Source organism: Notamacropus eugenii, chromosome 3, assembly GCF_028372415.1.
Source record: "Notamacropus eugenii isolate mMacEug1 chromosome 3, mMacEug1.pri_v2, whole genome shotgun sequence".
Taxonomy (NCBI): domain Eukaryota; kingdom Metazoa; phylum Chordata; class Mammalia; order Diprotodontia; family Macropodidae; genus Notamacropus; species Notamacropus eugenii.
In genome coordinates, this window is record NC_092874.1 from 231,856,336 (window position 1) to 231,878,756 (window position 22,421).

General features: G+C 45.2%; 2 protein-coding genes, 1 long non-coding RNA gene and 2 other non-coding genes across 7 annotated transcripts in view; 1 reads left to right on the top strand and 4 right to left on the bottom strand.

The window, feature by feature from the left end:
• Window positions 1–4,289, bottom strand: part of BAZ2A (bromodomain adjacent to zinc finger domain 2A) — a 34,618-nt gene extending 30,329 nt beyond the window's left edge. Inside the window, exon 1 of one of the 3 annotated variants that reach the window (XM_072655060.1) lies at window positions 4,212–4,289. The gene's annotated coding sequence lies outside the window, so the exon portion shown is untranslated. Of the gene's footprint in view, window positions 1–3,462; window positions 3,554–4,211 lie in introns of those variants that run through there. The other 2 variants (XM_072655066.1, XM_072655058.1) reach the window with 2 other exon arrangements.
• Window positions 4,290–6,188: 1,899 nt separating this feature from the next.
• Window positions 6,189–12,421, bottom strand: ATP5F1B (ATP synthase F1 subunit beta). Its single transcript, XM_072655074.1, has 10 exons — window positions 11,918–12,421; window positions 11,287–11,469; window positions 10,835–11,009; window positions 10,194–10,315; window positions 9,361–9,545; window positions 8,773–8,931; window positions 8,541–8,663; window positions 7,745–7,957; window positions 7,312–7,513; window positions 6,189–6,590 (listed from the first exon to the last, which is right to left on the bottom strand). Exons 1-10 carry the CDS (start codon window positions 12,042–12,044, stop codon window positions 6,493–6,495), a joined length of 1,587 nt encoding a protein of 528 aa, XP_072511175.1. The 5' UTR covers window positions 12,045–12,421; the 3' UTR covers window positions 6,189–6,492.
• Window positions 9,664–9,736, bottom strand: LOC140497918 (small nucleolar RNA SNORD59). Its single transcript, XR_011964921.1, has one exon. It is a non-coding gene; the product is annotated as a small nucleolar RNA SNORD59 (small nucleolar RNA).
• Window positions 11,128–11,203, bottom strand: LOC140497919 (small nucleolar RNA SNORD59). Its single transcript, XR_011964922.1, has one exon. It is a non-coding gene; the product is annotated as a small nucleolar RNA SNORD59 (small nucleolar RNA).
• Window positions 12,422–12,917: 496 nt separating the features above from the next.
• On the top strand, window positions 12,918–14,177 carry LOC140534259 (uncharacterized). The gene is made up of 3 exons (XR_011977227.1): window positions 12,918–12,997; window positions 13,533–13,602; window positions 14,093–14,177. It is a non-coding gene; the product is annotated as an uncharacterized lncRNA (long non-coding RNA).
• Window positions 14,178–22,421: the final 8,244 nt, after the last annotated feature.

Genomic DNA, 22,421 nt, shown 5'->3' on the forward strand with positions numbered 1-22,421 from the left:
TAAAGAGGTAGGATGTGGGTGAGGAAGTCAAGGCAGCAGCAGGCCCCAGGAGGCTGTGGCTCAGGGCGACCGGGGTCGCCCACCCCTCCCCCATCCTTTTCTCTACCTTCCTCTTTCCACAGGCAGGGCGTAGGGGAGGGAGAATAGCCTTTGATTAGGATCACACTTTAGGGCCACCAGGGCTGGTAGAAGCCATCCAATCCCAGGTCCTCCAACTAAAGCAACATTTTCCTCATCCACAAAGGGTGACTGCTCAAACTTCCAAGAGAGTGAACCCCCCCACCTCAATTCCTCTGGGAACCTGAGGAAGAGCCAGGGAGGCTGAGAAGGTCCTAATGAAGGGTGGGGGAGGAGGAGGAGGAAGCCATTAAGAAAAGAAAATTTAATTTTTCTCCCTTTCCAAGTAAATCTGTAGGATTACCCCAGGACTAATGTACTTTGACCCTTTTCTGATTCTCAGTCCCAAACTACTCTGGGACCTTGACCTGGGGGTAGAGGGGCATCAATCTAGTCTCAGGGATTCTTAACCTGGGGTTTGTAAACTTTTTTTGAAAAAAAAATTAGGTATTATGTATTTCCACTCAAATAGTTTCCCTTGTAGTGCTATGTGTTGTATTTATTTCATACCTTGACGGATCTGATTCTGAGGATTATACAGGCTTAACCAAACAATCAGGTGTCCATGACACACACAAAGGTTAAAAACCCTGTTCTATGACTTCAGATGTATAACTGAGAGATAGCATATTGTTACCTTCTCAATGGGAGAGCACTGGGAAGGAGGAAAGGGGAAGAGAATTTGGAACTCAAAAAGAATTTTTAGATGAATGTTAAAAATAAATAAAAACAAAAAAACCCACAACTCTGAACTAGACAAAGCTTTTCTAGACCCTTTGCTATGAGGGGTACGATCGCTGTCCTATCTACCTCCACCCCTCTTCCCCCAGGGCTAGGAAAAAAAAAAGACAACACCTAAAAATGGCAGGTGAAGGATTATAGAGCTAGAATCCTCAACATGGAAAACAGGGGAGAGAAGGGAAAACTTTTTAGCCTTTTCTCTCCATTCCCCCAGGCCAGTGATACTTCCTTCTCTCCACCCCACTCCTCAAGGGAATACAGAGTAGAGCTAAGGAGAATTTGCCCTTCAAATCCCTTCCATTCCAGGCTAGACACAAGGATGCCTGGCTTCTGGGGACAGAACTCCCGACAGGCCTAGGGAACACTGGGTGGAGGTTTTGACTATCAGACAGGGCATAGCCACACCCCTCCCACCACCGCACCACAACCACCCACCCACACATACACACACCACCTACCAGAATGCAGGTTGAGCAGGTTATGGCTAAGTCTGACTTGGAGCCCTGGAAACCAGGCAGCCCCCATCCCTTCCAAATCCTAGGCTTTGTCTCTAGCCTGACCCCCTTGTGCTGTTCCCATGCACTGACAACACCCTATCACCACTAAGTGCACTGACTGGAAGGAGTGTGGCGCTGTTTCTCTAGAGTGGATGAGGTCCTCCTAGGGTCAGACAAGAAAACAGGGCAGTAGCCCTGATACAGACCTGACCACCATCATCACATCTACCTACAGAGGATTCTCACTTGGAGTCATACTTATCTCCTTTCTCTTTGAGGGGTATAGGGGAGAAGCATAGCCATCTGCCCAGCTTACAGTTGGGTGTCTCCTACCTGTCACTAGCTAATCAGGGCGGTCGTTTGCCTCCCCTCCATCTGGATGGGGATGGAAACCCCAGATTTCCCAGACACTTCCCTCCCTTGACCCAGGTTTGGCTACCAGCCACTTATCCTTCCTCCCCATTCCTTCTCTACCAGTCACTTAAGAAGCCAGAAAAATTAGTGTGCAGGTGGAGAAAGGAGGTTGCAGTATGTGGTGAGGAGGCCTGGGTACAGAATGAACCCAGGCAGTGGGTTAGTAAGAACTGATGTGAGGAGGGGGGGAGTAGGGGAGGCGGAGGGCATGGAAGAAGATGAGCACCTGCTCTTTCCTTCCAACCCCAGCCGGGCCACCATGTTATTGCTGCATCACCCAACTCTGGGGTCAGCTGCCATTGTGAAATGGCTCCAGTTTACAGCCAGATGGCTGGGCTGGGAGAGAGGCGCAGCTTCCCCCATTCCCAAACCCTCATGCCTCCCCCTTTGTCCACCATCACCGTAGAGGTTCCTCTGGCACCCAGCCCCAAAACCAGCAGCAGACACCCCCGCCCCCACCCCAGCCGGGCCCAGCTCTCTGGTTGCTCTGGTAGCTCATGACTCAGAAGAGCAGGCTGAAGCCTGCTCCCAGCACCCCCACTCCCAACCTTGGAGGGGGAGGGGCAGAAGAGAGCTAGAGGAGAAAAAGAGGGGTCAGAACCGCAGAACTTGGGGTGGGTGGGGGGAATCTCCAATGGAAGTCAGATAATTTGGAAAAGAACACCTTCCCCCCCTCCCAGGTATAGAGAGAATAGGACTGCCAGCCCCGAGGAGAAAAGTGTCCTTTCCTAAACCTCTCCAAAGACCCATTTACCAAGCAGAGACATCTCCTGTCTCCCAAAGTCTGGGTGGTTTGGGGGGGTTTGTTTGGGGGAGTGGGGGAAGGGGTGTTCAACTCACCGGCACATCAGAGAGCTAGAATCCTTCCCAGTTCTCTGTGGCCCCAGCCGTGACAGCGCCACAACAGAAGACTGGGGGGAGGGGTCTCACTTTTGCTCCTGAATATCACTGAACTCCCCTGACCCTAAAGGGACGGGGCAAGTTCTCCTCCCCTCCCCCAGGATGTCTGGTTTCCAACTTCTAGCTCCAGAAAGCACGGACAGCCCGAACACCCCCGCGGCACCTGGGGGCGGCCTCCCCCGGGGAAAAGCCCCTTAGGAGAAAGCAGAAGCCCTTTCCTGGACCAGAGGGGTCTCTCCGCCCCCGGACTTCAGCCCCCGGCAGGTGCCGAGTTCAGAACCTCCCTTTCACCAAGGGGCTGCCGGGGGGGAACGGACGAGCTAGGCTGCGTAGAAGTCGAGAAGCGAAGTCCCAGGAAGAAAGGCTGGGGGAGGGGGCAAGGGAGAGGGGGGACGGAGGGGGGGCTTCCCGCACCCGGGGGGGCTCCGAGTTGTGCTCCGCGCACGGAGGGAGGGGGCGGGTTCGCGTGGGAAAGAGCCTGGAAGAGAAGCGCTGATCCCCGTGCAAGGGAAGGGGGAAGGGAGGAGGATCCCCAGCCTCGGAGATCTCCGGGTGCTAGTGGGGAAAGTGCGTGCGTGCCGGTCCGCGTCCGCGCGTGGGGGTGGGGGGAGTCCTGGGTTCCGGAGAGTGGAGGGGAGCCCCCGGGAGCCGATCCCGCGGGGGCGGAGAGTAGATTCTGGATTTCCGGCGGGTGGGAGGAGATCCCGGAGCAGGGAATCCCCGAGCCCAGCGCTAGGCGCCCCGACCTCTGGGTTCTGGGGCTCGCGGGGGGAGGGGAGGGCCGGGGTCTCACCTGGAGCGGGCCGGGCTGGCGCAGGTGGCGGAGCGGAGCCGGGCGGCGGCGCCTCCTCCTCTCCCTCCCCCTCGTCCCTCAGCCCCGGGCCGGCGGCGGCAGCGGCAGCCGCGAGGAGAGAGGGAACAGGGGATAGGGGGTGGCGCTTAAAGGGGCAGGAGCCTCGTGGCGGGGGCCGGGTGGGGGGAGGGGGCAGCCGGGTAAAGGACCCAGCGGGGGGGAGGACTCGGAAGATGGAAGAGCCAGGGAAGGAGGATGGGGCAGGGATGGGGATTGCTGGGCGAGCGAGGCAGTGGGAAGGTTAGGGGAGAGACTGAGAACCGGGGCACCCGCCCGACCCTCCTCTGTCCCCCGGGGCCCGCCGGCCCCGACCCCCAGACTGGAGGAGGGGAAAAGGAGTGTTTTATGGAAAGTGGTAGACTCCAAGGTCCTGGGGATATGTGGGACCTTTGGTAAAGGGTGGAGTCTAAGCGAGGCATGAACAACTGGGGGGATCCCAGGAGGAGCGAGCACCCCCGTCCTCGCCCTTCTGTCTTTACCGGACCCCGCTAATGAGACTGGCTTTAAAACGCGCAGGAATCAGGAAATCCGAAAGGTCAAAGTTCTCTCCGTCCTGCCAGCCGCAACCCAGCTTCTCACCCAGTAACCTCAAAGCCCTCGAGGGAGGAAGAGGGCAAACCGGGTAGAGCCGGGGGACCTTGAAAATGGGCTTCTTCCTAGCGCTTGCCTTCCCCCGGACTGCCCGTTACCTTGGCAGCCAACCTCCAGGAGACGACGAGCTACGTATCCTGTGCTAGCCCCAAGTCCTGCCGGAATGGGGGCAGAGCCTCAAAGGACCCGGGAGGAACTGAGCCCCAAGTAAGGTCCTCCTTAGAGAACTGCCAGGCGGTGGAGGCGGTGAGGAACCACTGGGAGATCCTACACAGGGATGTTTAAGGTTCTTTTCAATGACAACCTTGCTTCAGGAAGGCTGCCCCTGCCCCAAAGCTGGCAGTTACAAAGCATCGGACCAGCTCTCCGGGTCCCACTTCTCCACCTTCCCCGATTCCCAGACCGAGCAAAGGTTGGGCCCCACCCCTGCTGAGTCAGCCTAGGGAGTCACTCCGGTCCTGTGCCTTCAGGCATTCTCAAGCTCTGCCCCAGGGCCTCTTTCGCACACTCATCCACCTCGGTTGGCTGTCAGATTGGGACAACAGAGCTCCCCACTACTGTGTTTCCTCGCAGCCCCCCTCCTCTGCCTCCGCAGGCTGGTAGAGAGTTCAGACTTTTGAGCTTACAAGTGAAAGAACCTTTTTCAGAAGGAACTCCTAGAGGGCGATGTCCCTCAGTGACATCTTGGGGGAGGGGTTTGCTCGGGGTGGAACCAAGAAAAGGTGGAGCAGAAGCTAGTGCGAGGGTTAGTTATGGAAAGGAGAGAAACTAACAAGGGGGAGATGCTTGTTGAATTTTACGGGATCAGGTCTGCATTCGGGCCACTTGGAATTACGCGACCTTGGAATTACCAGCACTTGAGAAAATTGCCCTCTCCGGAGGAGTCAGGTTAGGAGCCAAAGGGAAGTAAGATCCTCCCACTAACTGTAACTCCCCATATTCCCATTTTCTGGGAGCAGGCTGGCTGGCACAGCTCTGGGGCTCCACCTTCAGTCCTAAATACAAATACAACAGATATGTAGACTGGGGATGTCAATGGAGCATAGGAAAGGAACCTCACTGGGTCCCCACTGCACTCCTAGCTCCTCTCCATGGCGCCTCTCCCCATCCCATCCCAGCCCTGGCCTCAAAGGATTCTAAAGGAGTTAATGTCAGCCCAGCCCCTTCCTCCCTTTCCTATCATCCGACTCAGGGGGTGGAGTCTGTAGCCACTAGGCTCCTCCTCAGGACAAAAGCCCCATCTGGTTTGTAAACAATCATTAGCCTGAGCCCAGCAAATGGCTCTTTCAGGATTTCAAAATGGTGAACTGTGGAGCTGACACACTGCAGCATAAGCAGCTGTGGGCCTCTCCTTCCGTCTTCTCATAACCTCAGGTAGAGGTTGAGGCTTATAAATATGACTTCATTGGGGCATTTACAGATCACCTTTCCCGGAACCTGTGCAAAGGCCAAAAATGGACCACCAGGGGAACCAAAGGTCGACAGGCACTACCCACATCATTAAGGGCCTTCAATACTCAAGTTCCAGGCTCCCCAGGCCAGCCCTATTGCCCCACCCTTTAAATTCCTTCTCCTCCAGAGGTTCCTATGCAGGAACAATTTCATATTTGAACAGATATCGCTTACAGTGTGTTGGTTATCATTACATAGTGCTCTGTATATCCTGTGATTTTACATTCCCACTTAAACCACACATCCCTAGGAAGCACTCAGAAGTGCAAAGTCACACAACGAAGTGGAGCAGGATTCTGACTTGTCTAAAAAAATGAAACATTTTATTTAGCAATCAGCTGTAATGGGTGTGTGCTTTAAGCTAAAATTTTAATTAAGGGTTAAATGCAACTATCAGTTTTTGAGGGACTTAATAAAAGCTTTATTTATTAAAGGAAATGGGGATTCCTGACTGCGGCCCTAACATCCTTTGTGGTTGTGAAGCCGTCTGGGCTCTGGGATTCATTAGCAACCTTAGCGGCTCCACAGCTGCTTCTTCCTCAGCACAGCTGTCCAACTTCCCCCACTCCCCAGGACTCTTTCATCCCCTCTTGTCCAACTAAGAAAGAATCTTGAGTCAAGTGTAGTGACCCACCTTAGTACTTTAATGCTTTTGCTTAGGGACTCTGCCCTGAAAACCTTGTCTAGGCTTTACAGAAGGAAAAGGATAAGGAAACCAGAAAAAAGAACAAGATGATTAACTTATCTCATACATCCATTCTACCCTTTTAGGACTCTCTCCCCAGACACATAAAATGGGCTGTGAGATGTACATTTTATTCAAAAGTTTAAATATTCTTCACACAGTACACAGATTTTCCAACCAAAGTTCTTGTGTAGCGTGCTCAGACAAGTAAAATTGAAGGCTGGGTGGCAGATGCAGACTCCTCATGAGTGCTCTTCAGCCAGTTTTTCAGCTTTTGTCACAGCTTCTTCAATGGGTCCGACCATATAGAAGGCCTGCTCTGGGAGATGGTCATACTGACCTGTATGAGTAGAGAAAGCAGAAGTAAGAAAAAAAAGATTCTCATCTTTTAGGCAATAAATTTAAAATATATTATTAAAGCATCCACTAAGTGAAAGGAATTATGCTAGGTGCATGGAGATGAAAAATTACAGATTTTAACTATCAAAGAGTCACAGTGAGGGAGAGGATGCCCATCACTGAGGTAATGAATAATATAAAGAATAAGTACGTACTACGACAAAAGTTGAGGAAGAGCTGCACATGGCAGGAAAGCACGACATGGTAAGGGAATATTGTTAACAATGTGAAATAAGGCCAAAAAGAGGAGACTGGATTGTTAATAAGTGAGGGCCCTCAATGGTAGGATATGAGAAAGTCCTTAGCTGATGGGCAAGAAGACACCACTAAAGGTGATATCATAATGCTGATCAGATCCGACCTTTAAAAAACTTGAGGGTTTTTTGGGGAGAAATAGCCTGCTTGTAACTTAAACAGAAAAAAAAAAAGGAGAGGGACTGGAGGAAAACAGGCAGTTTAGAGTGTTACATTAGATCTCAGTAAGGATGGTGAAAGACATTAACAAAAAAAAAGAAGAGCAAATGAAAACCAAAGTACAAGAAGTCAGGTTAAAAGTGAAAGAAACACCTCTGAAATCAGAGTTGTGTGTACATTCTAGAAGCCAAGCATCTTTGTAAGATACCTCAGTATACAAAGAACATCCAACTCAACAATTTTCTTACCTGCCAAGATTTGCTGGAATCCCTTAATAGTTTCTTTCAGGGGTACCAACTTCCCCAAGTGTCCTGTGAATACCTCAGCAACCTGGAATGGCTGTGACAAGAAACGCTGGATTTTCCGGGCCCGAGACACTGTCAACTTGTCTTCTTCAGACAGCTCATCCATACCAAGGATAGCAATGATATCCTGGAGGGACTTATAGTCCTAGGGGAGAAATGTCAATTTAAGCTTGGTCCCTTAGGACACATTAATTCCTTTCGTTTAGAAAGGATTCTCAAGGGTTCCAGAACTTTACACTTTTGTACGTATTTTTAGATCTTTCAAAGCATTATTTTTATTCCTATCCCAACATTACAGTGTTAATGGTTGTGACACTCAATCCTTATTTCTACTGATGGAAGTCTTTACCCTTCCTCCCCTTCCAGGGATGCTAACCTGCAGAATCTTTTGCACACCTCGGGCAACATCATAGTGCTCATTGCCAACAATGTTAGGGTCCATGATCCGGGAAGTGGAGTCCAGAGGATCCACTGCAGGGTAAATGCCCAGCTCAGCAATAGCCCGGGACAGCACAGTGGTAGCATCCAAGTGGGCAAAGGTGGTGGCAGGAGCAGGGTCAGTCAAGTCATCGGCAGGGACATAGATGGCCTAATTTGGAGCAATTACACATTGTTAAAAAGCAGGATACTTTTTTTTATGAGCAAAAATCAAGTCTTTTATATAATTTCACCAAAGATGGAGATCTAATCACCTCCTTTACTTATATAGAGAATACCTCAATGAAAATCTGCCTAAAGGCACACAGCTGATTATGGCAGAGCCCAAGTCTAGAACTTAGGTCTTCAGGAGGCCCATACCCTAAAGACTTTTGCTTTCTTTCTCAATTTTATGCACCACAGAATTTGCGTCCTGGCTAGGTACTGTATGTACTTTCCTGTTGAGCTTTAGACAAATTTCTAAAAGTTTGTGGAGGTAGCACAGTATCATGGAGATGCACTAGATTTGGCATCACAGGTTCTGCTGTGATATCTTGGCCTCTCCAGACCCATTTCCTTATCCATGAGGTTAAGGGTGGATTAGATCCTTTAAGGTTTCATCAAGCTTGAAATTACTTAATAAGGTAATTAGATGTTTATATAACTTTTTTTTTAAAAAAAAGAGTATCTCATTTCCAGTTCTAATACTCTGATGGAGGGGTAACAGCGTATGTAAGACTTTAAAATTCTCTTACTTGCACAGAGGTGATAGAACCTTTCTTGGTTGTGGTAATTCTTTCCTGCATGGTGCCCATATCAGTGGCCAAAGTGGGTTGGTAACCGACAGCAGAGGGGATTCTGCCTAGTAAAGCAGACACCTAGAAGAACAGAAGGGAGAGAGAACCAAGGATGTTAAAATACCTGTAGCTTCATTTGGTTTACCCTTTTAGCTTTCCCCTTCCCCCATCCTCCAATCTCTCATCATACCTCTGAGCCAGCCTGAGTGAATCGGAAGATATTATCAATGAAGAGCAATACATCCTGACCCTCTTGATCTCTGAAGTATTCAGCCACAGTGAGGCCAGTCAAGGCTACCCGAGCTCGAGCACCAGGTGGTTCATTCATTTGGCCATATACCAACGCTACCTATGGTGGACATAAAACTCAGTAAAATAGAAAAAAACTACCTTGATATTAACCTTTTTTCCAGAGCCTCCTGCCCAAGACCAAGTCAAGAAAAGCTGTGTGTGGTATGGACTCCTGAGTATCAGCTAAGAGAATGAGATGCTATTATTTTTCAACCTGTATCTGCTCCTCATTAAAGATACTAGTAAAGTCAAAATAAAGTGGGTTTTTATATGATCCAAACCAAATCCCTCTAAGAAAACTCTAAAAAATGGGTCATCTGAAGCTTCCAAATTGCAAAAGATAAGGTCTGTAAAATGTTATCAGAAGTCACAGAAAGAATGAGCACATCACAATTAAGTACCAATAATTTTGGTATAAAGACTAAACTTGGGAGACTCTAATGGCTTCTTGGAAGAGCCTGGGTTGCAGAGGCAACATCTAGATCACCTTGGAAGTGGTATCCTTCAGATTGATGACACCAGATTCAATCATCTCGTGGTACAAGTCATTGCCTTCTCGAGTCCGTTCACCAACACCAGCAAACACAGAATAACCACCGTGGGCCTTGGCAACATTGTTGATTAGTTCCATAATCAATACCGTCTTTCCCACACCAGCACCACCAAAGAGACCTGTGGAGAAAAGATGAACAGCCAAGTGTTTTATAGGTAATTCTTAAATTCCAAAAATCACAACTTTAAATTTAAAAAGGATGGATAACAGCGAACACTAAATTATATTTTTGGTTTTCCTTCTCAGAAGTGGCATCTGGCTTCAGCAAAATCAGAAGAACGAAAGTCAGAAAGCTACTCATCAGTGAAGGATGGTTAACAAGTCCAGTGCTGCTCTAAAATATGATACCTAACAAAAATAAAGGTAGAAAAAGCAGCTACATAGAAGAACTTGCCTAAAGAAATTTCAGCATAATGAAATCTGACTTAAAGCTCTCCCTCACCCCATCCTTGGACATTTCAAACACTGCTTTAATGTGAACCACAAGCTAAGGTTGAGAAAATGCTTGTCACTAATTGATATCATTGTCACTGGTTACCATATGTAAAATCACTTTAAAATATGACTTTCAACTCCTTTATTTTTAAACACCCAAGTTCCACTGAAGCTTAAGATAAGTAACGTGACTTGCAAAGATCAATACATTAACTAGTGGCAAAGTCAAAACTAGAACCTGGGTCTCTTGACTCTTGCCCTCCCCATCACATTGTCCATGCCATGTACTTGTCAGATAAAAAATACTGAAATGCCTCCCTCATCTAACATACCAATTTTGCCACCCTTGGCATATGGGGCCAAAAGATCCACAACTTTGATGCCAGTGACCAGGATTTCTTGCTCTACACTCATCTCCACGAATTCAGGAGCCTCAGCATGAATAGCAGCAAACCTGTACAGAAGAAGATTCAGAAAGCAATCAATTTAAATTGTTCCTTCTAGTGATAATCTCCTAGCTAAGGGAATTCTCTGGTACATATTAACAAACTCCCCTGTATACTAGTATTCCCTTTTATGGGGGGAAAAAACCTACAAGGACAGACAAAAGTTCTGGGAATTTAGGGATAAATAATGCAAACTCATCATCATACTTTAAGTCCCTCCTAGGAGGTGGGGAAAAAAAAAATCACATCTTAGGTGCTTATGTTCTTGAGGTTTCCACACCTTTACCTCTCAATTTTATTATAATCAATGGTAAATTATGTTAAAAAAATCAATTACATACTTTAATATTAATTCCATTTATAAATTTTAAACATTCTTCATGGAGCAATTAAGTGTCCTAGAGGATGTCACCACCCTGATAGTTTGTATTAAAACCTAATTTGTGTAAAACAAACCCTCATTTGTGTAGACAGATAAACACTACAGCAACAACTCTTGGTGGAAAGCGGAAGCTACCAGAACTCACTGTTTGGTTTTGATTGGACCCCTTTCATCGATAGGCTCTCCAATCACATTCATGATTCTTCCTAAGGTCTCAGGGCCCACAGGAATTTTGATTGGGGCTCCAGAATCCAGGACCTTCTGCCCTCTGACCAGTCCTTCCGTACCATCCATAGCAATGGTCCGGACTGTGCTCTCCCCTGTTAATGGAGAACAGAAAATAGAACCATCTGAAATGACGACTTGGTCCTTTCTGTCAAGAGCGGGCACACACAAAACCGAATAAGTGAGTGTCCCGCGCCAGGCCAGGCTGACCTCTCTTGCTCAGATTCTAACTGTGGCTTCAGCAAACTCAGAAGAACGAAAGTCATCGAGTTAAAACTCATCACCGAGAAGGTCTATCAGGGCATGGCAACGTCAACGTCAAGTCCTCCCCTGGCCAAAGTAACCTTGGACCCGGGAGAAGCCTGTACTCACCCAGATGCTGGGCGACCTCCAGAACCAGCCTGGTCTCCCTGTCCTGCACTTCCAGGGCATTGAGGATGGGAGGGAGCCCCTCATCGAACTGCACGTCCACCACGGCCCCGATGACCGCCACGATGCGCCCGCTGGCCGCCCCGCTCTTGGGGGCGGGGGAGGTCTGGGCCGCATAGTCCCGGGCTGCGGAGGGCACGGAGAGGACGTTTAGAGGTCACGAGGGTCCCCGACCCAGCGGCGGCCCGGTGGGGCGAGGTCGGGCCTCCTGAAGGCCCGCGGGGGGAAGCTGCTCCAGCTTGGGAAAGGGCGGGCCCGAGGACCGCGGATCAGGCGGATCAGGGCCTGGGCACCGCTTCCCCGCCCCCACTCCCACACCGGGGAGACCGCTTTCCGCAGGGCCATGCTTCCGGCGTGGGGCGGGAAGGTCACGGCGACAACCGTGACCTGGGCCCCGGAGAAGAGGGCCGCGAGGCCTCTCTGCTTCTCCCCCCGCCCAATGCCCTTCACGGCCCCGGCGCCATCCCCTCATCTCCCTCCCTCCTTTCCTTCGGGTTCGGGCGCCAGCAGGCCCAGAGCAACTCAAGGTCACGGGATGACGGGGACGGGCCAACCTCCAAAGAGGGTTACTTACCCGGCTGGATCGCGGCCGGGGCCGCCCGCAACAAGGTCTGGGCTTGGGGCACCGGCGCCGAGGCGCCCAGGCCCCGAAGGGCGCCCGAGGCCGAGGCGGCTGCGGCGCGGCTCAACAGCCCCAACATGGCGGAGTCTGGGGAGAGACTGAGCGCCGCAACCCTCCCCGGCTGCAGACTCTACAGCAGCGGGGGCGGAACTCCAGCGGCATCCGGCGCTAGCATTGGAGGAGTTCCGTGCTCTTCCCTCTGAGGCAAGCTTCCATAGGACAAGTCCTATCAGTCCTTCTTCCGTTGGTCAGAGCCGTTGCCACTCCCAGATACTTAATTTTCATTGGGTATTACCTGCAATCGGCTTTAACTCTCGGAGAATTAGAAGGCAATTGGTCCAGAGGAGTGTCAGTTTCAGTAAGGAGTGGGCGGAGCTACCCTTAAAGAGGAAGCACTCTGGGAAACACGTGGGTTATCTTTGCCCTTGGGCCCTCACGAGACCTTCGTTCTTAGCTTATGTGACCCTGCAAATGAGATTGTAAAATGAGACACTGGCCGCCCGACCTTGGGCGCATCCTTGAGCCCTGCTTGGCTGTCTGTCTTGGTAATGGCGTTAGAAAAAGGGAATTCTGACCCACTGGCCCTTACTTCTCCCAGTGCCCGCGACGTAAATTGTAACAAGCCACAATTCCTGAGTGAGTGTTGACAGACTGGCCCCTGCGGCCACGCTTGGGTGCCCGTTTCAGGGCTCTGCCATCTCACTGCTGCGAGAGCTTACGCCTCAATGTCCCCTTTTGTTCAAGGTAAATCAATAAACGCGAATTAAGCACTTACTGTGTGCCAGGTACAGAGTCGAGCTTAGGAGATACAAAGAAATGTCCTGTTCCCCCTCCCCCAAAAGTCTCTGCCCTCCAGAAGTTCACGTTCTAGTATGGGGGAAGAGGAGTAAGAGTATGGGGGGGGGGGGGGGGGGGGGAGGGGACAGGGGGGAGGGTACAAGTAAAAGAGCCAGTGAAAGAAGACAGAAGATGGAGTGTGCTGAAGGGTCTTTCAGTCTTTGTAGGGGGTAGTAAAGTGTAAGGACTGCCGAGGTAGGAAGGGGCTGGGTGATTTTAAAAGGGCTTTCCAAAGCCAGGGCATTTTATTTTTGCTCCAGGAGAAAGGGAGCCACTGGAGTTTATTGAACAAGGAGTGATCATGGTCAGACCAGCTCTTTAGGAAGATGGCTCCGACTGCTGAGTGCCCTGGAATAGGCAGAGTAACCTTGAGTCAAAGAAAATCACCTGCAGGGCAGGCCAGGCCAGGCATGCACCAGGGTGGCAGATCTTCCATTTCTTCATGAGTATCTTTTATGCCCCTTCTTGTTCATAAAATTTTAAATTTTAATAAATTTAAGTTTTTGATAAATATCAAATTTTATTTTTAAATAATAGGTAAATAAATAAATACAATAATTATTTATATCATTTATGTTAAAGATAAAACATGACTAGTAAATTAATTGATTCATTTAGTCATGATGTAAGGATATTAACGTTTAGGTAGTATCTAGGGATTTCTCATAAAGACAAACAAATACAATATACTATATTAAATTATGACTGGATTACTTTTACACTTCCATAGATCTAGAAAAAGGCAGAGGGAGAGAAAGTCAGGAATACCGGGGATCACATACTACCTCTGTATCCTATGGGTAAGTAGTATGCTGATAAATAGTTAATTACCTGGCTGGTGAGGCGAAAAGGGGAATAAATACTACGCACTGTTAAATTTAATCTGCATTGTTAACATGTTCACCTTCACTTGCTTAAGTCTAGACAAGCAACAAAACAATTAATCAAGCCCTAATTTGTAGTTTTTGCCTATTTGGAAGGTATAAATTTCTTCACTGAAAATTCTACCATCAGCTCTCCGTTGTTTGGATCTCACTCTAACACATACCACTGCTCTGAACCTCAGCTTCTTCATCCGTAAAATAGAGAAATAACACATGTAGTCACTACCTCATAAGTTCACATGAGATAATCTATGTAAAATGCTTTGTACACTTTAAAGAATTATATATCATATATTATTATTATTTGTGATCTCATTCATGTGGGTGCTCCCTCCAATGGTCATAACCCATCTGTGCCTTTTTATCCTTCGTGAGGTGTCCGTGACTTGTCATAAATCTTTCACAGAGCTTCATTTACCATGGGGGCCTTCCTCAAGATCTTCTGACATTTCATGGAATCCAATGGAAGGTCCCAAGAATCTTGGATGGACCCCTGTGATCCATCAGGTATCCTTCACTTTTAGTCTATAAAAGTCTTGCCTCCTTTTCTGGTCATATATTACTTTTCTATGGGATGGCTCAGGTCCCTACTTAAATTAATTACTCAGAGGCCTCTCAAAGTGATGACGGAAAGTTTATTTATTCGATTCTTGAGAAGTGGGACAATCCTATACCAGTTCACCTGGAGTAGGAAAGCCGAAGACAAAGAAAAGGCAGTGATTTATATAGACCCTAACGCAAGTCCCTCCTCCCCCACTGACCATTATCCTCATTAGCTGAGAATATGATCTTACATTCTAGACACGAAATCTAACCAATCCCTTTTGAAATGAAGACATCGAGGAATTATGTAAGTTATATCCAATCACTGAGACCCTAATACACTACACAGTTTTATATCCTTATATGGAACTATTCTATTCTAAAAATATTGTAACCTTGAGCCTCTCGGTCTTACCTCACCCCTGGGAGAAGAATTACAACCTGAGAAGTCTTCACTAAACCTATTCCACTCACTTTGATGATATCTTTGGGCTGTTTCTTCCACATAATTCTTTTCTGACAATAGATTCCAGTTTAATCTTGCCTAACATATGCCTCTCCATCGCACTTGGGGTGACTCACAAGTGTAACTCTTTAGAGAGTGTGGTATTTCATAACTAGCAGCCACAGAGCATCACCAAACAAATACTAATCTTAAAAATAGGCTTCCTGAATTGATATGTTTTGCTTGGCTGTATTTATTTTTCTGAGGGAGGACTTTATTGGGGTGGTAAGGAGCAAAGTGACAATTATGTTTTAAAAAAAGTAAGAAAACATTTTTTAAAAGATAGGTCATTTTTTCAGGGAGAAGATTGAAGTCATTAAAATCACTTCATAATTTCCCAAAGGCAATCCAATTTGTTTTCCTCCTCCTGTTCCAGTGTGGGCCCACTATATTTGTCTACAATGTCTGTCAAAAATATGCTTAGTGATGAATGAGTTCTGTGGGTTATACATCCAAGTTAGAGAGGTTTGAAACAAAGTATTATGTAAGGTCAAGATAACCAATTAAATACTAGATATCAAATGCATATATCATATGCATGTATCAAAATAAATTATATTAAAATTAATTAATTGAATTGTGAACATATAGGCAAGTCAATAAATACCACAATCTAATCATATTGTCAGTTTCAGGTATTAACATACTTCTCCAACTCCTGAAAAATTTCTCCTTCCTTTCAGTTAGTCATTAGGAAAAGATTGGTTGGTTGGTTGGTTGTTGTCCTTGGTTCTTGAAGGGAACCAAAATGACATCACCATGATAAATTCAAGTTTCAGCGTGTCCGACTGTGGCTGATCAGACCAATATGAGCTCAGAATGCTCTACCACAAGTTGGGCTCTACCACAGATAGTCCGTGTGAACATTTGGGATGGATACTCCAAATTTGCGCATCCTATGTTTCCTTTGTGCTGCTTCAATTCTCCTTTGCTCATGAGCACAGCACCCTTTCTGATGTGGGCACACCATGCTGAACTGTGCCTGTGTCTGTCATGTTTCACAGTCAAATCCAAAGTTCTCAAGACAGACCTTGAGAGTGTCCTTGTATCGCTTCTTCTGACCACCATGTGATCACCTGCTCCATGTGAGTTCTCCATAAAATGGTCTTTTTGGCAAGTGTACATTTCTCATTCGAACATCCAATGGCCAGCCCATTGGAGTTGCGCTCTCTGAAGCATAGTTTGAATGTTTGGCAGTTCAGTCCAAGCAAGGACCTCAGTGTTTGGTACCTTATCCTGCCAGGTGATCTTCAAAATCTTCCTAAGACAGTTCAAATGGAAGCAATTCAGTTTTCTGACATGGCACTGGTAGATTGTTCATGTTTCACAGGTATACAACAATGAGGTCCACACAACAGCTCCGTAGACCTTCGGTTTGGTAGTCAGTCTAATACCCCTTCTCTCCCAAACTTTTCTTCAGAGCCTCCCAAACACTGAGCTAGCTCTGGTAATGCATCAACCTCGTTGTCAATGTGTACATCCCTGAAAAGTATACTACCAAGGTAAATGAATTTATCCACAGCATTCATAACTTCTCCATTTGTTGTAACCAATGGTTCCACATATGGATGGTGTGGTGGTGGTTGATGGAGTACATATGTTTTCTTGGTGTTAATTATTAGGCCAAAATGAGCACAGGCAGCAGAGAATTGATGTATACTTTGTTACATCTCAGCTTCAGAGGCTGCATTGAGTGCACAATCATCTGCAAACAGAAAATCATGCACCAACACTCCCTCCACTTTGGTCTTGGTTTGTAGTCTTTTCAAATTGAAGAATTTACCATCAGTACAGTAGCTGACCTTGATGCCATGTTCATCCTCATTGAAAGCATTTGACAACATGATTGAAAATATCATGCTAAAAAGCATGGGAGCAAGCACACAGCCCTGTTTCATTTCACTGGTAACTGGGAAGGCATGAGAGCATCGTCCATTATGCAGAACCCAGGCAAACATGCCATCATGAAATTGTTGTACAATACTGATGAACTTCTCTGGACAACCAAATTTTGACATAATTTTCCATAAGCCCTCCTGATTAACAGTATCAAAGGCCTTGGTCAGATCTACAAATGTTGTGTATAGACCTCTGTTCTGCTCCTGGCATTTCTCCTGGAGTTGTCAGGCAGGAAACACCATATTGACTGTTCCTCAGTCCTTTCTGAAGCCACACTGGCTCTCAGGTAGATGACCATCTTCCAGGTGAAAGATCAGCCCATTAAGGAGGACTCTAGCAAGTTTCTTGCCAGCAATGACTAAGAGAGAGATCCCCCTGTAATTGTTGCAGGACAATCTATTCCCTTTACCTTTATAGAGATGGACATTGGAGGCATCCTTTGAACTTCTGGGGGATAACCTCCTCTTGCCATAAAACCTGGACAATTTCAGTCAGCTTTTGTATGAGCCATGGTCCTCCTACTTTGTAAATCTCAGCTGGAATAGAATTAGCACCAGGTGCTTTGCCGCATGAAAGGAGCCTAATGGCCCTCAAAACCTCTTCTTCAGTTGGAAGTTCAGCTAAGGAGGGACTGACTTCAACCTGAGGTAAACGGTCAATGGCCTCAGCGTTGATTGATGATGGTCTGTTGAGAACACTATGGAAGTGTTCAGACCATCTCTCTAGGATCATGTCCTTATCACTAATCAATGTGGCTCCATCAACACTAGGTGGTTGTGATGCACCATAGGTTTTTGGTCTATAAATAGCTTTCAGAGAATCATAAAAATGCTTTGGATTGTTACTGTCAGCATAAAACAGAATTTCATCTGCCTTCCTACTGAGCCAGGAATCCTGCATCTCTCTAAGCTTTGTTTGTACTTTACTTTTGATGGAATTAAATACTGCAAGCCCGAGATTAGCTCAAATGGTACAGCCCTAACTTAGGTCGGGAGATAGAGGGATCAGGACCATGCCCACATCCTCCAGGCATTTAGGAAAGGAAAGCAGCAAGGTTGAGTGTTGAAGGGTACAATAGGACTGGAAAGTATGGAGAATAGGTTCCCAAATAGTGTTTCTCCTGACTTGTTTTGTGACCTTGCCAGGAAATCTCTTTGCCTTTTTAACTCTTTACCTCAAGTCTGGGCTAGAATCTGCTTCTGTTTGGGATCTTTGTTAGGACGTGGAGAATTATAAGATAGTAGGTCCATCTAAGTGTTCTCCTCTGTGTTTCATTATTAGTTCAAATAACATTGATCCATAAAGATCCTGTTATTCCTATCACTTACCAGGTGAGGTTGCTGTCACCTCAAAGCTAGGTGACCATCCAATTGTATTTTAGAGAATGGGGAAAAGGAAAGAAAACTTTGGAAAAGAAAAAAGATGACAACTTTGCCTAACTGATGAATATTTGAGTAAATAGATTCCCAAGGAGAAAGCAGATCCTAGAACTTTAACCTGCTGGCCTCCTTGTTCATCTGCCTCATCAATTCCCATGACCTCTATCTCAACTCAGTCACTTATAGGGAGGGTCATACCCAGAAATATGCCAGCAAATATTCAACAATCAGCTCTCTGGAGGAAAAAAAATTGTACCCATGTTTAAGCTTAATTTGCATTATTAACATTTTCTCAACCACTTTTTAAAGTCTAGACAATCAATAAAAACAATAAAACTCTGATTTGTGGCATTTGCCATTTTGGGAAGTATAAATGTTCACACTGAAAATTTAACAATTGGCTTTCCCTAATTTTGAACTTATCCTAGCATATCCCTGCATACACTAATGTAGAAAGGAAAAAGAAAGGGATAGAACTTTTGATCCTTTATAATTGAGAAGAAGAGTTTACTGACAGCCTTCACCATTATTCGAAATTTTTATGCTTCTAAGAGTTTGAACTCTGACATTTATTTCTGTGATCACAGTCTCCTATATCCTTCCATATCTCCTAATTCTTTATTCTTTCTTTTAAAAAAATAAATAAAACATATTTTTGAGGTAGACTGAAAGACAGCATTTTTACCTAGCTCTTCCAACATACCCCCTCCACAATAACCTAGAAAATGAGCCAAACCAAATTCTGATAGGCAAAGCCAAGAAAAAGTCACAATGGGTCATTTTCCAGCCCTGGGCAGCTTAGGAAGACAAACTGAGAGGTCTTTGGACATTGGCATGAGGGCTGGTCAGGTATCCATCAAAGTGGAAGCAGCTCCAGGCTGTGGCAAGCAGCAGCAAAGAGCAGCCCAGCATCCAGGAGATTGAATACTTGGGCAAAAAGAGATCGCAGGGGACCCCTGTAGTAGCACTGGGAACAGGAACAGGTAACATCTAATAATTTGGTTGCCTGGTACCCAACTCAAAGCTTCAGGGACAGAGAGGGGTTGACCTTACCTATGTAAAGAATAAGGAACAAGTTCCAAAACATAACTGTGTGTCTCTGAGCCTGAGAGCAGATGGGGTATTCATTTCTAAACTTTAGTCCCACACATAAGCCTGAAGTGGAATAAACCAGGGCAGGAGACTAAAACCAAGGAGAAGCCTTCAGCTTAGATACTCTGAACCTGCAGAACTTCCCAGCAGGCTAACTGTGACTGAAATCAGCAGCATTCTAACGAAATTCAACCACACACAAGCCAACAGACCCAAACCTGGGTCAGGAAATTGAAGTGTGTAAACCAAGAAGGTAGCCACCACTCTCTGGATCACATCTCTTTGGAAGCACCAAAAATTTATAGGCCCTCAGATTGAGCTTTGAAAACAGCAGGACATAATTGACAAAATTGACATAATTGACAAAAGCTCAAGTCAAACATCCCCCGACCTTTGCAGAGGTGAGTGGAACCCAACAGTAACATAAAGTCTGAAGTCAGTAAGTAGGCTGGAAAAAATGAGCAAACAACAACAAAAAAGAACCTGAGCATAAAAAAAATACTATGGTGATAAGATCAAGATACAAAGACTAAATAAGATAGTAACTTGAAAATACCTATAAGTAAAGAAAAATACAGATTGGATACAAGCCTAACAAGAATTGCTAGAAGACTTTTTAAAAAGCTTTTTAAAATAAGATTTAAAAAGCCAAATAAGAGTAAAAAAGGATAAATTAGAAAAAGAAATGGGAGCTATGTAAGAAAAATTATGGAACAAGAATTAATAGCTCTATAAAAGAGGTATAAAAAAGTTTTTAATCAGCCAAAATCTGCCTTCTCATACACCCACTCACTCACCCCTACTCCCAACTCCCATACAAGAAAAACAAAATCCATTATACATATGTATATGTCACAAATTTCCACAGATGGTGCAGTGGATATAGCACTAGGCTTAGAATCAGGAAAACTCATCTTCATGACTTTAAATCCAACCTCAGACACTTATCAGTTGTGTGACCTGGGTGAAGGGAAGTCACTTAACCCTCTTTACCTCCGTTTCTCATCTTTAAAATGAGTGGAGAAGGAAATGGCAAACCACTCCAGTATCTTTACCAAGAAAACCCCAGATGGGGTCACAAAGAGTTGGATATGATTGAAATAACCCCAAAACAACAAAATTCTGAGTCCTTCACCCCTCTGTCTTGAGGTGGGGAGCATATTTCATTACTAGTTCTCTGGAATTGTGGTTAGTCATGATGATAAAAAATCAGCAAAGTAGTATTCCACTACATTTATGTAGTACAACTTATAAATAAATCCATTCCCTAATTTATGAGTACCCGCTCTTTGGCAAAGATTCTCATTCTTTTCCACCTCAAAGAGCTACAAATATTTTTATGTATTCTTAGTGTGTTTTGATTAGAAATAATCTCTTCCTTAATTTGCCTCTCCTCAAATCCCTCCTCCCTACTTCTTCCCTTTCCCTCCTATTTCCTTGTTGTGTGAAATGTATTTCTGTACCAAACTCTGTGTGTATGTGTGTATTCTTCCTTCTTTTGACCAGTGCAGAGATCCAAGTTCAAGGGTCCACCACCTTCACTCTCCTCTCTGTTTGTTTAGATGCCTGCTCTTGAACCCTTATTATGTGAGATAATTTCCCCCAACATTTGTTTCCCTTCCTCTGACCCCCAGGGTATTCCTATCCCCCCTCTATTCATTCTTTTCTAACAAATAACAGAATAACAAAAGCACCCCATCAATTTAGCCTGCTGAAGGTGAGAATTCTGGAGCTCAAGTGATCCGTAAGCCCCTTAGATTCCATAGTAACAGGGATTATGGGCATCGACCACTACTTGTGGTTGGTGTCCTTTATTCTTTAAAAACCTTCCCTTGACTTTGAGTCCTTTCACATTATCAATCAATATCTTTCTTCATAGCTAAATTCAGAGAAAAAGTTCTTGGCATTCACCACTTCCACTTCCTCGCTAGTTATTCACTCTTATAAGAAAAAGTTTTATTAATACCTTTTATTTTTATGTCAACATCCTTTCTTGGAACAACTCCAACCAATGAACCCTCCCTTGTGACATAAAAAAGTTAAGCAAAACCAACATAGTCTTACAGAATAAGCTCTGTTTCCCACATGCAATCTCTCACTTCTCTATTGAGAGGATGGAAAAGAGAAGGGTTTTTCATTTGAGGGGCCATGATTGACCATTATAATCAATCAGAAGGATTCTGCTGCCTTTCAGCATTGTTTTCATTAACTTTATTATAATCTTTGTATACATTGTTCTCCTGGTTCTACTTACTTTACTCTGCATCAGTTCATATGGGTTTTACCTTACTTTTCTATTTCTCAGATTTTTCATTTCTTATGGCACCATAATATTCATATACCACAATTCATCTAGCCATTCTCCAACTGATGGGCAACTATACTGTTCCTTTTTTTTTTTTTTTTTTTTGCTACCCCAAGACAGTGCCATTCTGAATGGTTTTAGAAAATATGGGATCTTTCTTTTTGACTTTGAATTCCTAGGAATACATACACAGTAGTGGGAGCTCTGAGTCAAAGTGTATGAGTAATTTAGAGACTTTTCTAATCCTAAATTGCATTCCAGAATGGTTGAACCAGTTTACAACTCCCCAACAATATATGATTGTACAAGTTTTCCCATGCTTCTCCATTTGCTTTTTTCTTTTCTTATCACTTATCATCTTTGACCAATGTGACCATTGGGAAGTCTTGAGAGTTCCCAATAGAGATGAAATCACAATTTGTGACAAGAGGAGCAAAATAAGTATCACCTCTGCCAATTTGATGGATATGAGATGAAAACTCAGAGTTGTTTTAATTTGCATATCTTTTATTATTAATGATTTTGAGTATTTTCATAGGGTCATTGACACTTTTGAAATTCCTCTTTTGAAACTATTCATAACCTTAGATTATTTAAAATAACTAGACAATATAAGGTTGGAATATTGCTGTGGTGTAGGAAATGACAAGTGGGCAGACTTAGAAAAACATCAGAAGATCTGGACTTATGAAGGAAGAGGTAACAGGACAAATAAGTGTACTATGGTTTTTCATAGATGCATATGAATGTATATGTCTATATGTGAGTATGATTATAGATATCTAAGTATGTGTGTATATCTTTATGTGTATATGTATCTACATGTATGTTTGTATATGTATGTTTAGGTGTATTATATGTTTGTATGTGTTACATACATACATCTCTGTGATTAATTGAAGCCTTCTTGGAGGGGAGAAAGGGAGTGAAGAAAAACAAAGATAAAAGTATACAGCAGAGAACAAAAGAAAACTTACAAGGAAGCAAAGAAACGATGGGCAGCTCTGAACAC

What these genes read in the sequence shown, in the direction of transcription:
- ATP5F1B (XM_072655074.1), bottom strand. Translation starts at nt 12,044, where the DNA reads ATGTTGGGGCTGTTGAGCCGCGCCGCAGCCGCCTCGGCCTCGGGCGCC. An exon ending in CCCGGCCGCGATCCAGCCGG is followed by an intron (nt 11,470 to 11,917) that starts GTAAGTAACCCT and finishes TGCCCTCCGCAG; the next exon opens with CCCGGGACTATGCGGCCCAG. An exon ending in GGAGGTCGCCCAGCATCTGG is followed by an intron (nt 11,010 to 11,286) that starts GTGAGTACAGGC and finishes CTCCATTAACAG; the next exon opens with GGGAGAGCACAGTCCGGACC.